The sequence below is a fragment of the Grosmannia clavigera genome (genome assembly GCF_000143105.1).
Source record: "Grosmannia clavigera kw1407 unplaced genomic scaffold GCSC_140, whole genome shotgun sequence".
NCBI classification, from domain to species: Eukaryota; Fungi; Ascomycota; class Sordariomycetes; order Ophiostomatales; family Ophiostomataceae; genus Leptographium; species Leptographium clavigerum.
This window is the reverse complement of record NW_014040801.1, coordinates 2,238,605-2,251,485: the sequence shown is the minus strand read 5'-3', so window position 1 is coordinate 2,251,485 and position 12,881 is coordinate 2,238,605. Positions and strand designations below refer to the sequence as shown.

At 61.6% G+C, this 12,881-nt stretch overlaps 6 protein-coding genes across 6 annotated transcripts; 2 read left to right on the top strand and 4 right to left on the bottom strand.

Annotated features, from left to right (window-relative positions):
* Positions 1 to 103: 103 nt before the first annotated feature.
* On the bottom strand, positions 104 to 1,330 carry CMQ_1700 (uncharacterized protein; the record flags this gene model as incomplete). Its single annotated transcript, XM_014318779.1, has 2 exons — positions 104 to 329; positions 1,287 to 1,330. The coding sequence occupies 2 exons, from the start codon at positions 1,328 to 1,330 to the stop codon at positions 104 to 106; spliced, it is 270 nt and encodes an 89-aa protein (XP_014174254.1).
* Positions 1,331 to 1,944: 614 nt separating this feature from the next.
* CMQ_883 (protein phosphatase) lies at positions 1,945 to 4,076 on the top strand (the record flags this gene model as incomplete). The annotated part of the gene is made up of 7 exons (XM_014317962.1): positions 1,945 to 1,980; positions 2,383 to 2,692; positions 2,787 to 2,860; positions 2,925 to 3,009; positions 3,073 to 3,279; positions 3,354 to 3,614; positions 3,706 to 4,076. 7 exons carry the CDS (start codon positions 1,945 to 1,947, stop codon positions 4,074 to 4,076), a joined length of 1,344 nt encoding a protein of 447 aa, XP_014173437.1.
* Positions 4,077 to 4,703: 627 nt separating this feature from the next.
* Positions 4,704 to 7,544, bottom strand: CMQ_354 (uncharacterized protein; the record flags this gene model as incomplete). The annotated part of the gene is made up of 3 exons (XM_014317433.1): positions 4,704 to 5,276; positions 5,466 to 5,732; positions 5,829 to 7,544. 3 exons carry the CDS (start codon positions 7,542 to 7,544, stop codon positions 4,704 to 4,706), a joined length of 2,556 nt encoding a protein of 851 aa, XP_014172908.1.
* Positions 7,545 to 7,781: 237 nt separating this feature from the next.
* CMQ_1243 (peroxin 23-like protein) lies at positions 7,782 to 9,038 on the bottom strand (the record flags this gene model as incomplete). Its single annotated transcript, XM_014318322.1, has 1 exon — positions 7,782 to 9,038. One exon carries the CDS (start codon positions 9,036 to 9,038, stop codon positions 7,782 to 7,784), a length of 1,257 nt encoding a protein of 418 aa, XP_014173797.1.
* Positions 9,039 to 9,406: 368 nt separating this feature from the next.
* CMQ_1714 (uncharacterized protein) lies at positions 9,407 to 9,888 on the top strand (the record flags this gene model as incomplete). The annotated part of the gene is made up of 2 exons (XM_014318793.1): positions 9,407 to 9,622; positions 9,688 to 9,888. The coding sequence occupies 2 exons, from the start codon at positions 9,407 to 9,409 to the stop codon at positions 9,886 to 9,888; spliced, it is 417 nt and encodes a 138-aa protein (XP_014174268.1).
* Positions 9,889 to 10,014: 126 nt separating this feature from the next.
* CMQ_470 (mRNA splicing factor) lies at positions 10,015 to 12,801 on the bottom strand (the record flags this gene model as incomplete). Its single annotated transcript, XM_014317549.1, has 1 exon — positions 10,015 to 12,801. The coding sequence occupies one exon, from the start codon at positions 12,799 to 12,801 to the stop codon at positions 10,015 to 10,017; it is 2,787 nt and encodes a 928-aa protein (XP_014173024.1).
* Between the last annotated feature and the right edge of the window lie 80 nt (positions 12,802 to 12,881).

Genomic DNA, 12,881 nt, shown 5'->3' with positions numbered 1-12,881 from the left:
CCCGCCATCCCGTTTGCTCCTTTCCTTCCTTAGTGTCCTTCCGATCTTATAGACAATCTTCATCTTCTTTTCTGTTCTTTGCCGTTCCATCACCCTGACTCTGCTATTCTTCGACTGTGATACGCTTCGTCTGCATGTTAATGGGCGCCTCTGTGTCTGGTTGCTTCTGTGCTGCCGTAAACAGCCCAAAGCCGCCGGGTCGGCCAGCTCTCCGTCCTCCAGGGCACGAGTCCAAGGCAGCACATCGCACTGACGGGTGGCGGTACTTGGTAACCACGTAGTACAGCGCCGGTATGACGCGCGTCTCGAGCATGAAAGACGGCGGCCGACTGGCTGACACGGAAACGGGTCTGGCCAACACGAAGCTGAGTCAACTGACGATCGAGATGTTGCTGTTCGGCCTCGAAGCTGCAGCAGGGTCTCTCTGTCCTTGTCCTGTATGACCTCGTGCTGGCGGCTGACGGCGAGAGGGGCGTGGCACACAGACGGTCCGTGTGGCAGACCTGGAGGACGAGCACGCGCCAAAGGCCGCATCGAGGTCGCCAGCGAGGCTGGGTGTCGTGATGCGCTGGAAATGGTCAAACACCCACCGTTCCTCGGCCGACAACCAGCCGGGCCCATCCCGGGGACAGCAGACGTGAATGGTACGATCCTCGTACACATGGATATCATTGCCTCAGCCCCGGCAACGTCCTTCGTCCGTTCGACTTGCTGATGGAAGACCTCATTTGCCCAAATCCCAGCAATGGCCGTCCAGAGGGCCTAGACCGTTGAACAATGTACTGCTACCGTCACGGCCTACCAGTGAGTGTGGCATACTAGGTACCCTCACTTCCGTCGCTCTGGCCGAATGGCGCAACAAAGTCGCCTGCGGTTGCCTTGTTGTGCCCGGCCTCCTTTGCACCTTCCTGTTGCCCCTCCTCTGCATTGCAGGCCCACCTGCAACTATCGTCAGCTTCGCCATTGCCTCTTCGTCTTTCCCGTTCTTTCTTGAGACTTTCGTCCTTCTCTCTTGGCCCTTGTCTGGCTTTTGCTTCTGTACGAGTAAGACACGGTCACGGTCCAACAAGCCCCCTCTCCATCACGCCATCCGGCCGTCTCCACCGCCCAGTGATCACCAAGCTCCAGCCTCCTGCCGGGTCTTCAGCTCTCCGGCCTCCCGTCCGATCCTTGCCTCGACTGCCCAGACTAGAGCCATCCTGCCGACATCAGTCAAGATCCCGTCAACAACCAGTCAGCGCTCAGCAACGCCCGGCCTCCTAGACGGCGAAACCCGAGAACGCAACGTTGTGGCGGCCTTTTTCTTCGTTGCTCCCTCCTCACAACTCATTGGTGGCCTTTTGACACCGCTTGCTCACTGCAAGTCCCCCCTCCCTCCCTCTATTCTCTTTCCCGTGGTCTGCAGGCCGGCTGCCTAACTCCCCGGGCGTCCTTCTTCTACGTGTGCCTAACCCCGCTCTCGTACATTGCTCGTTCTAACAAATTAGGGACATTGGCTCGCCGGCAAGGCACCTAAATCCCAAACGTTATTGTTAACCACTGAAAAATCTTCTCCCTGACAATCTCCTGTCAACAAATTTAATTAATACACGGCCAAAAATAAGCACAAAAAAGGCAACTAGAGAAAAAAAACAGCCACTCCGCATTTCTTCTTAGAGAGAGCCCTCCCCCATTCCCTCCTCCGACCACCGTCTCGCCGTTCTACCGCATCGCCGCACCGCCGCGTCGCCGTCTCGTTGTCTCGTTGTCTCGTTGTCTCGTTGTCTCGCCGTTTCGCCGCTTCACTACCCCCCCCCACCTCCTCCTCGCTCTTTGCCCCCCTCTCCCCTCCTTGAGGCGCGTGCGCTCTTGTGGGTGCATTGTGGCTTCGCCTTAACCTCGTCCTTTTCGTCTCCGAGCCAGAAAACCCCGCGCAGCCGTTCGCATACCACACACGTCTTCACCATGGGTCAGACACTATCCGAACCTATCGTCGACAAGGTATGTTCAGACACGTCTCGGCCCTTGGCCCCGGTAGCCTGCAGTGAATACCTTGTTTTGTTGGCGTCTATGCCGCGTGACAAATCCACCCTCTTTTGCCTGATACGGCTCTCGCGTGCGCCTTGGTCTTTGCACCCTCACGGCCCAACCGCGCTTCAACGGATCGTCCAGTGCCCGGTGCCTAGTCCGGTGGCCTCAACCCTGCAACGACCCTGTCCAATATCCGGGGCTCCCTTTTTTGACTTTCGGACACGTCTTTGCGGCAATGCCCGCTTCATACCCCGCCAACCCCCTCACGGCACACACTGCCGCCGTGCTAACGCGCTGTTGTCGCATTGTTCAGCTGTTTGATGCATGAAGAAACCATGACGCTTGGTCGCTGACGAGATTTCCTTCTTTTAGACGTCAGAGAAGGGCGAAGATGAACGCCTCATTTATGGCGTTTCTGCTATGCAAGGTTGGCGCATCAGCATGGAAGATGCACACACGACCGTCCTGAACCTGCTCGAAAACAACGCTGCCGAGGCTAAGGGCCACGGCTCCAAAATCAGCTTTTTTGGTGTTTTTGATGGTCATGGGGGAGACAAAGTCGCCTTATTTGCCGGAGATAACATCCATCAGATCGTGTCCAAGCAAGACGCTTTCAAAAAAGCCAATTACGACCAGGCCCTCAAGGACGGTTTCTTGGCTACGGACCGGGCTATTCTGAACGGTAGGCAAGAGAGCTCGCATTCAACTGTGGAGACGGTGCAGAGGACACGAGGGCGTTGCTGTTTTGGTTGGATTACTGACACGCGTCATCACAGACCCGAAATACGAAGAGGAGGTCTCTGGCTGCACGGCTTGTGTAGGCCTCATCACAGACGACAAAATCTACCTTGTGAGCCTGGGTCCTCCCCTCCTTTCCCACGGCAGTAGTAATTGTAGGCTCATCAAATGCACAGGCGAACGCTGGTGATTCGAGAAGTGTCTTGGGCGTTAAGGGCCGTGCGAAGCCACTCTCATTCGACCACAAACCACAGAACGATGGTAAGGAGCAGCTACATTTTCATGCCCGCTGGACGGCTGTCTAACACATGTTTATTTACGCAGCGGAGAAGGCGCGGATCACAGCCGCTGGCGGCTTTGTCGACTTTGGCCGGGTGAACGGCAACCTCGCTCTGTCTCGTGCTATCGGCGACTTTGAGTTTAAGAAGAGTGCCGAGCTGGCCCCCGAGCAGCAAATTGTCACTGCGTTCCCGGATGTGACTGTCCACGAACTGGCCGACAACGATGAGTTCCTCGTGATTGCATGCGATGGTACGTACTGGTTGCAACAACAGCAGCAGCTGCTGCTGAATTTACATGCGTGCATGCTGACCGTCTGTGTGTAGGCATCTGGGACTGCCAATCGTCGCAGGCTGTTGTCGAGTTTGTGAGAAGGGGCATTGCAGCAAAGCAGGAGCTGGACAAGATCTGCGAGAACTTGATGGACAACTGTCTGGCCTCGAACTCGGAGACCGGAGGTGTGGGATGTGACAACATGACCATGCTCATCATCGGCTTCCTGCGGGGACGGAGCAAAGAGGAGTGGTACGAGGAGATTGCGCGGAGAGTGGCGAACGGAGACGGGCCTTGCGCACCGCCCGAGTACGGTAAGTAGTCTAGTCTTGGTTGTCGCGAGCTTGATCGGCTTCCTGTTCTGGCACGTGTTCCTGACAAGTACGTTTTTTTACCGCCTCGCAGCCGAGTTCCGGGGTCCCGGGGTGCACCACAACTTTGACGACAGCGACTGCTGTTTTGACACCGAGCCGGAGGGACGGGCACACTCGTTCGGCGTTGGTGGACACAACGGGCGGATCATTCTTCTGGGAGATGGGTCGGAGGTGTTGACGGACTCGGACGACACGGAGATGTTTGACCGGGAAGACAAGGATCTGGACAGCCAAGTGTCCAAGGCATCGACAAAGTCTGACGGAGACGACAAGGTGGCGGTGAAGACGGAGAGCACAGAGGAGAAAGTGAAGGTGGCAGACGTGGTCACGCGGCCAGCAGCAGCTGCGACGACGACGGGTGCGGTGAAGCAGGAATCGCCAGAAGCGGAGAAGAAGTCTTAGTGAGCAGGGGAGGGCGATACAGAGGGCATTGAGGAGGCGATGAAGAGGGCGATGAAGAGGCGACGAAGGAGACGATCAGGAGCCGTTGCCACGGGCTTGTTAGTGTGGTTTTGGCGGTGCGGTGCCGAATCAACGGGCTGATTGAGCTCTCTTTGTTAATTGGCCGGGGGGGTTTGGAGGAGAAGAAGTCGAGCTGTCTGTGTCTGTGTATTCCGTGAGATGTTTTATGCCTTCTTTTTTTTCTCGTCGTTTTCCTCGGGTCTTGCTCTTGTGTTTTTGCGCGTGTTCATATATCAACAAATCATCCGACTTGGCCTTTCTCGTCCGGACCGGCGACCCTGCATAATGTCCTTGACGAGCCGTGGCTGCAGTCGTGTGGTTTGGGTTGGGAGTGGTGAGTGTTGACAGTGTTGACAGAAGATGATTGTGTGGGGCGCGCCAAAGAAGGAAGGAGGGTCACGTATGTTACGGAAAAGAGGTGGGGCAGCATCGGGTACAATACAAGGTCTATTTTTGCAAGGCTTGCAGCAGTGCAGCTGTATGAACAGGGTGTCTAGCATGAAATCGTACAATGTCGGAGAGGATTCTCTTCTGTTTTGTCTTTCCTTTGGGGAGTGGTCATGGCCATCAGGCTGCAGGATGGCGTGGCGGCGACTTGCGCACGTATATATTCATGTAAGCCGTTTTGGGGGGGGTTGTGTTTCGGTATCGGCTCTCGGTCTCGGGGGTGGCTTTGGAGCGTTTCCGTCGGAGCTGGATGCGCAAGAGAGACAGTTCATCGCTGGGGCTGCCTCTGTTGCTGCTGTTGTGGATGGTGTTGTTGCCGCCGGTGAAGCGTTCGCGCAGCAGCTCGTTGTCGAGCCGGAGGGCCTCGTGCAAGGCGTCGCCGAGCGGCATCATGGGCGCCCAGCCCTGGTAGCGATGGGCGAGACGGCCGCTGATGGTGTTTCCCAGACAGGCAGGGGTGTTCGACGGGGTCGAGGCGGCGACGATGCCGGCTCGCAGCACATAGGACAGGCGCTGTTCGTCTTCGGGCGAGAGGAACTCCTTGTCGGCGGGTTTTCCACGATTGGAGCCGCCGCCCTGGCCAGCGAGCAACTGGCTGACACGCTTGCGCATCCAGTGGCTGGTCTGGCGTGCAGCGCTGGCATAGTGCCAGACGACGCCGATGACGTGAGGCAGCCGGCGATGCCAGGCCATCTCGAAGAGCAGCAGGTAGGTGACGTCGTCGGGGGCGACAGGATAGGCTGGGGGTGGGCCTGAGGGTGGGGATGATGATGGGGATGAGGTGGAGGTGGAGGACGTGGCCGAGAGAGGGGATGAAGCGGATGGCGAGGATGATGAGGATGAGAATGTAGACGCGAGCTGTCCGGTTGGCATCTGGCGGACGACGTCGATGGCGCTGCGCAGAGAGTTCTGGACCTTGCAGTGAGTGAGGATGACGTTGTAGGTGGTGGTGTTGGGCGGCTGGGCACCGATGTAGCGATGATGGTTGCCGTCGTGGCGATCCTGCATCTCGTCGGGGTCGGCGGGAAGCGGTGGGCGCATGAGGGCGACGAGGCGCTGGCAGTCGTGGAAGCAGCCGTGAGAGGCGAGGACATCGAGGATGCGATGGGCGGCGTCGCGACCGAGCCAGCGGTGTCCGTAGCGATCGGACTGGCGATGGAGGAAGCGGTCGAGGTCAAAGGGGGTGGATGGTGATGGTGATGGTGATGGTGGTTGTGATTGAGGTTGGTGCACGTGATCAATCACGTGAACATGCCAATGTTCCCGCAGTGCGCGCTCGGCGTCATGGTGGACCAACTCCGGGGCGACACGCCGGACGGCGGCCGGGTTTTCGAGCAGGCCACGGGCATGCATGGCGTGAAGGATGTGGCGCTTGACCTCCTCGCTGGCAAACAGGTGGAGGAAGAGCAGCCAGGTGTCGAGGTCGGGGGCGTGACCGCGACCGCGCATCAGCAGCAGGGTGGCGCCAAAGTTGCGCAAGTCCTGGGTCTTGACCTGGGAGGCGAGCATGGCGTTGAAGGTGGCGGTGTCGAGCGGCAGGCCAAGGGCCTCTGCGCGGACAAAGAGAGCGCGGGCGTCGGGCCGGAAGGCCTCGCCGATGCGGCACATGTAGCCGAGAGCCATGCGAAGGGCAGCGGTCGAGAGGGCCGGGCGGGCGGCGTCGTCGGCAAAGACGGCCTGGAGCAGGTCGATGACAGCGCGGCAGTGGTTGCGTGGCGGCGGTGGCGCTTCGTCGTCGTGTTGGTGGAGGTCGAGCCCATCGTCGTCGGCCATCTGTCGGGCGGGACGGCCATTTGTCAGCGCGGCCACATAGTGTTCGAGCGAGTCACGTGTCCAGGTGAGTGGTCGAGGAATATCGTGGACGCCGTGACGCAGGACGTAGGGCCGGAAGACGGGGTCGTTTCGTTGTTGGGCGTCGTCGCGGCGGAGGGACGTGGACACGAGACGCCAGGCAGACGCGCTGTCAGCCATGATGTCGGACGGCAAGCCAGCCGGCACATCTATGGGGACGGCGTCTCTAGCCAGCCGCAGCACCTCGGCAGCAGCCTGTCGGATGGCCGTTGCGGTGCCGGACAGCGTGAGCAGCCAGTGATGATTGGCGGCTGTGCTGCTGTCGGGCGTTTCGGTCTGCTGCTCGTACATGCGCAGGACGCAGTCGGTGCGGTCGCGAATGGCCCCGAGGCTGCCGTCGGTTCCGCGCAAGAGCTCACCAGCAGCCAAGCTGTCGCGGCCGAGCACGAGCGCGACGGCCTCGCGATGCCAGCCAGACGAGGACGACGTGGCGGTCGCTGTCCATCGCGGCAGGGCCAGCTGCAGCAGCGCCTGGCTGGTATTGTCTGTCTGGCCGGCCGCCGTGCCCTCGGCCAGCCGACGCAGAATGGCCCGCCAGTCGGGCAGCGGCCGCAGCTGGGCCTGCCGGATGGCCTCGAGACGGGCCTGTCGGATCAGCGAGCGCTGGTGCCGCAGCTGGCTCCGACGCGTCTCGCCTGGATGGCCGTACCGGCGACACGGCTCGACCAGCGCCGAGAGCGAGGACGCTGACCCTTCAACACCTGGTGGCTGCAGCTGGTCACGTGCAAGACGGTCCATCAGCACTGCGCCAGCCGATCGACCAGATCCTGTGCTGTCCGTCTCTCCCGCTCTCTTGGCCCACTTGCCCTCCTGGCTGGCCGCTTCCGCCGCCAGCTGCCGGCACCGTCGATCCTCGGCCTCGCGTGCCAGCGTCGGCCACGACACCACCGACTGGCCGTCTTCTTCGCTGGCCGTCGTCGTCGTCGCTGCCAGGACGCTGTGGTCGCCACTTCCCACCATCCCCACGCCACCACCGCTGCTATACCACCGGCTTGTCCCCCTTCTTCTGTGACATGTCGCCATCGCTCCTCGGCTGCCGCTGAGCGCTGCTGCAGCGCCCGGAAAGAGGGGCCGCACTCTCCTCCATTGTAGCTCCACGCGCGGGGGCATTGATGCATCGGGGCTATACCAATGCCGGGACCATGACGTCGGGGAATTCCGGTCTCGCCGAGGGCTCGCTCTCGGGTCCTGCGCTGTAGTACTGGGCCGTCTTCGCTGTTCGGCCTTGAACCGGTCTTGTGTCGTTCAGGTCTACGAATATTTCCTCGTTATCGGCGATACGCGGCACGGATAAGTATTCTTCCGATGTATGGTGGACACTTGCAATAGGGGGTATATGAATAAATGCTATACGTGTTGCGGAACGGCCTTGACGTCGCTCCAGTACTCCAGCCGGCGCACCTCTTCGTCGGCGTGTCTCACGGCTGCTGCGAGATAGCCGACACGGCGCTTCATTGTCTGCCGCTGCTGCACCTCGTCGATGCCTTGCTCCTCTCCTCCCTTCGCTTCCTGGTCCTGGACCTCCACGGCCGCGTCGCAGGCTGCAGTCAGATGAGTCAGCAGCTTCCGTCGCGGCGCCTGGAAGACGAACTGGGCCATGATCTCGTGCATGACGTCCTGCAGCCGCACCAGGTCTTCGCCCGCGTGTGCCAGATAGTTATCGACCGCCTCGATCTTCTCGCGGTCGATGCGCGCGCTGTGCAGAAACCGCATCAGCACGTCCGTGTTGTCAAACACGTCTGGCATGGCCATGAAGGAGGAGTCGGAGTCGTCTATTTCCGTTCCGGCTTGGCCGTTTTCCATCTCGTTCTCCCCCTCGTCCGCCTCCTCCGGACCTGCGCCGTCCAGCTGGCCCGTATCCATGCTGGACCGAGCTGTGCTCGGCCTGCTGTCCCGGATGCTTCTGCTAGAGCTGCGGCGTGCCTCGGCTGCCGGCAAGACGACAAAGTAGTCCGGGGTGAGCATGTGGGGATGGGCAGGGACGTCACCGGCAGCGGTGGCCGACAGGACGGCACGCTTGACGCGCTTGCGGGTCCAGACGCGGCGGCGCACAAAGGAGCTGTACCAGGTCGGACCGCGCCAGGCAAAGGGCCGAGCGAACATGAAGGAGTACTGCCAGCCGTCCTCATCGGTGCCGTCGTCGTGGCTGATGCGCCAGGCCGGCCAGGCCCACTGCCACGTCGGGTCTGGCACCTGGGCCGTCCGGATGTCGGTCGGGCTCGTCCTGTTGGCCGCGTTGGTCCAGGGCGACGGGTCGAGATTGCCGAGCGCCCGCGCTGAGAAGAGCGCGACGCCGCAGAGGAAGCAGCCGCGCTCGTTCTCGTACAGCACGTCCACGGCCTCGGCCGTCTCGACGCCGGCGTCAGCAGCTGGTCGTAGATCGCTGCGGCCACGCGGTGATGAAGGAGGGACCCGGAAGGACGGCTGCTCAGCCGCACTGCTGCCAGCATCGGATGCCACCGTGATGGTCACCGGCGGAGGCGCCAGATGCGAGCTGCCGTCGTCCCCATCGTCCCCATTGTCAAACAGGTGGATCTCGTGGTCAAAGTCGCTGTCCTTGAGCGGAGGAGCACGGCGCGAGCTGCGACTCGTTATCCTTGGCATCGCGGACGGCCGGTGCAGGGTGGCATAGCGGGACGTAGGTTCTAGGAAAATTCTAGGAATGACGCGATGGAAGCAGAAGTGCGAGATCATTCGCCCTCAGGAAAAGTACAGCCTAGAGCTCAGCTGCTCCACTCTGGGCCCACACGCGCTGACGAGTAATGCTGCTTGCGGGGAAGGAGCGATTGCCGAAACCAGCGTTTACGTCATGGCGAATGGAGCAGCGACTGCTATAAAAAACAGAATCATGTCATTGCGTCGTGACATGTTCTCCCGTCCGATCACGTCTTCTGTTGTGCTCCAGTCGTCTACTGCTCTGTTTGCATCCCGTCTACCTACACCACCACGGACAACGGCTATTCGTCTACACAATGTCTCGCTCTCGCATGCCCGTCGTTCTCGGTACCGCCGTCGTCGCCGGTGCCGGCTACTATCTCTACAGCGCAGGCGGCAATGCCAAGGTGGCCGAAGCCAAGCTCGAGTCCGATCTTCGGTCTGTTCGCGACAGTGCCACCGCCAGCGGCCAGCAGGCGCACACAGAGGCGCAGAACTTTGGCGCCCAGGCTGGGGCCAAGGTCGACGAGGCCGTAGGTCTCCCTTGTCTACGCGCACACCCACACTCTCTCGGCAAGCTTGCTAACCAATTGCCCAGCGAAACAAGGCAGGCCAGCAGTATGCCCGCGTCACGGCTGAGGCCCGCGAGGCTGCCGACAACGCGGCCAAAAAGGCCGAGGCCTACGCAAAGGACGCGCAGGCCCGCATCAACCAGGGCGCCGACGTCTTTGACAAAAAGGTCGAGGAGACTGCGGCCAAGACGAAGAGCAACGTGTCTAGCTGGTTTGGGGGGAAGTAGTGTGTGTGCTTAATCAGCATATATGGATGGTCCATAGGTTTCATGTAATTATCCATACAATTAGTCATCAACAGGTCAGTCCTTCTAGATCGCAGGTTCAGGTCACTTCTTCTCCCAAGTCCCCTCTCACGAGAGTCCGGCAGCCACCAGCTTCAGCACATCCTCGACCGTCTTGCCGGCGTTCTTGGGGTTCTTGGCGACGGCCTGCCAGTGCTCGCCGTGGCGGGGATCGTTCTGGACGCACTTGGCGACGACCTCGGCCAGCTTCTCGGCCGTGCCGTGCTGCAGCAAGAAGCGGTAGTACCAGGCCCAGGCATCGCCGGCGTCCGGATCGAGCACGAGAGCCTTTTCGAACCAGTTCTGGGCGCGCTCGAGCTTGCGCTCGGCCCAGAAGACGCGAGCCACGGCGACGAAGAGCAGCGGATCGTCGTCGACCTGTCGGATGGCCTCGAGCGAGAGCGGTTTTCGTTGTGTGCGCGGTTCGAGCTGCCAGATCCGTTCGGCCCAGAGCAGTCCGCTGCGCGGCATCTGGCGCAGCGCCGTGGCCATGAGCGCCCGGGCTTGCGCCACGTTGCCGGCCCGTCGCTCGATGCGGACCAGCTCGCACCAGAGCTCCGGTGATCGAGGCACGGCCTGTCGACCACGATCGAGCACGCTGCGTGCCTTGACCACCGCTCCAGCTGCTTCTTCCAGCCGTGCCAGCAGCAGCCAGAGCGCTACCGAACCTGGCACGGCCTTCACGCCTGCCGCATAGGCTGCTCGCGCTTCGGCCACCCGACCCAGATCCTCCGCGTAGATCTGCCCCTTGAGCATCCACAGCTTCGCTGCACCCGGAAACAGCTGCAGTGCCTCCTGCACCAGCGTCAGCGCTGCCTCGCTCCCGCCGTCGGCACCGTGCTGCCGCTCAAACACCACGCTGCGCATCCACACCCGATCGGTCGGCGCGTTCTCCCGCGCCGTCGCCAGCAGCTCTCGTGCCCGGTCCACAAAGCCGTTCTCGGCCTCGAGCTTCACCGCGGCTAGCCAGATGTCCTCGTTGTTCGGGTTCTGGCTGAATGCCCGGCCCAAAACCCGTCGCGCCTCGTCCAGATGGCCCGCTGCCAGCCGCTCCTTTGCCAGCATCATCCACAGCACCTCGCTGTGCGGCACTGCCTCCACCGCCCGCTCCAGCACTCCAAACTGTGCTTCCCGGCTGCCGTGGCTTCGCTCCAGTTCCGCTGCCGCCAGCCACAGCGTCCGGCTGTTGACAAACACCTGCAGTGCGTGGCCGTAGATCGCCCGTGCCGTCGCATATCGGCCCCGGTTCGTGCTCTCGCGCGCGTCCTCCATCCACGTGTCCTTGCGGTCATCGTCCTCGTCTAGCCCCCAGCCGACGGTCTCGCGCACAATGTTGCCGCATGTCTGCACCGCCCCTTCGGCCTCGCACTTCTCCGCCTCGGCCAGCCATTCTTCCCGCTTCGGCATCGCTCCCTCCTTCGCCAGCGACTGCACCGCGCTCCGCATCACGTTGCCCTTGCTCGTCTCGCCCAGCTGCTCTTGCAGCCGTGCGGCCGCGATCCAGATCTCGTGGGATGTCGGCACCGCCTTTCGCGCCCGGTTCAGCACCGCCTTGGCGTTCTTTGGGCTCTCTAGCCGCGCCAGCGCCAGCCACAGGTCGATCGATGCTGGGATCAGCTCGGTTGCCTTGGCCAGCAACAGTCGCGCGTCCTCTGCGTTCTCCTCCAAGTTCACTGCTTCCTTCCACAGCGCCTCCGACTCGGGCATGTGGTCTAGTGCCCGTCGCACTACCCGCTTCTTTGACAGCACGTCGCTCTCCAGCTTCATCGCCTCTACCCACAGCCGCACGGACCGTCGGTTCGCCTTGATCGCCTCTGCCGCGATCACCTTGGCGTTCCGGCTCTCGTTCAGCCGCATGTTCTCTAGCCACACGTCCTCGCTGCGCGGACAGTGCTGGCATCCCCGCGCGATCACGTTGCGTGCTGCCACCAGCTTGCCTGCCAGCTCCTCCACCCGCGCTGCCGCGATCCATCCTGGCGCGCTCGTCGGGTTCGACTCCACCGCCGACTTCAGCAGCTTGCGCGCAAAGTCCACGTCGCTCACGCTCGCCTTCTCTGCCGTCTCCAGCTTGTTCAGCGACGTGATGTACCCCTTCGGGTCCACGCTCGTCGACGTTCCCAGCACTGAGCTCGTCCCGCTCGTCGTCTGTGATGCCTGGTCCAGGTGTGCCTGCAGAACCTTGTCGCGTGCCGCTCCGATCTGTGCAAAATTCGTCATCGTCCCGTCTTTCCTCGACGATGCCGCTCCGTCGTCTGCCACCGTCGTCCCCAGCTCGCCCGCGTCGCGCGCTGCTGCCAGCACCGTGTCTGGCACCGCGTAGAACCGTTGTCGCTGCGCCTCTCGGTTTCGCTTCGTCTTGCCCGTCATGTCCTTCACGTCCGGCAGATTCAGCCACTCCTCTGCCGACACCGTTCCCAGTGCCCGCTTCAGGTCGGCAAACTGTGCCTCGATTTTCGGGTTTTGTCGCTCGTATTCGTCCTCTTCCAGCCGCTCTCGTACTTCCCTTTGTTTTTGTCGTCGCCTGGCCATCCGCTCGTCTACTTCCTGCCAGATCTTGTCCGCCTCCTCGTCGTCTTTCTCGTAGATGCCACCCGCAAATAGCCCGACCTCGTTGTCCGGATCCTGGTATCGACCCTCGCCCTCGTTCTCGCCACCGCCCTCCTTGCCCTCCCCCTCTGCCTTGCTCTGCAGCTGCTGTGCCCGCTTGGCGATCGCCGCCTTCATCTGCTCGTCTGTCGGCCCGACATGAGTTGGTCCCAAGTCCGACCGCGTCACGAAGCTCGTCGCGCCTCGACCCACGCCCGCAACATAGTTCTCGGGCGCCTTTTGGTTCAGAAAGTCCGGGAAGCTCGCCATCTTTGCCGATTCGCGGCTGCTGCCACACTGTCGATACGATGGGTAGAGTGTCAAGCAGGTAAAAAGTCCGGGGAACAAGC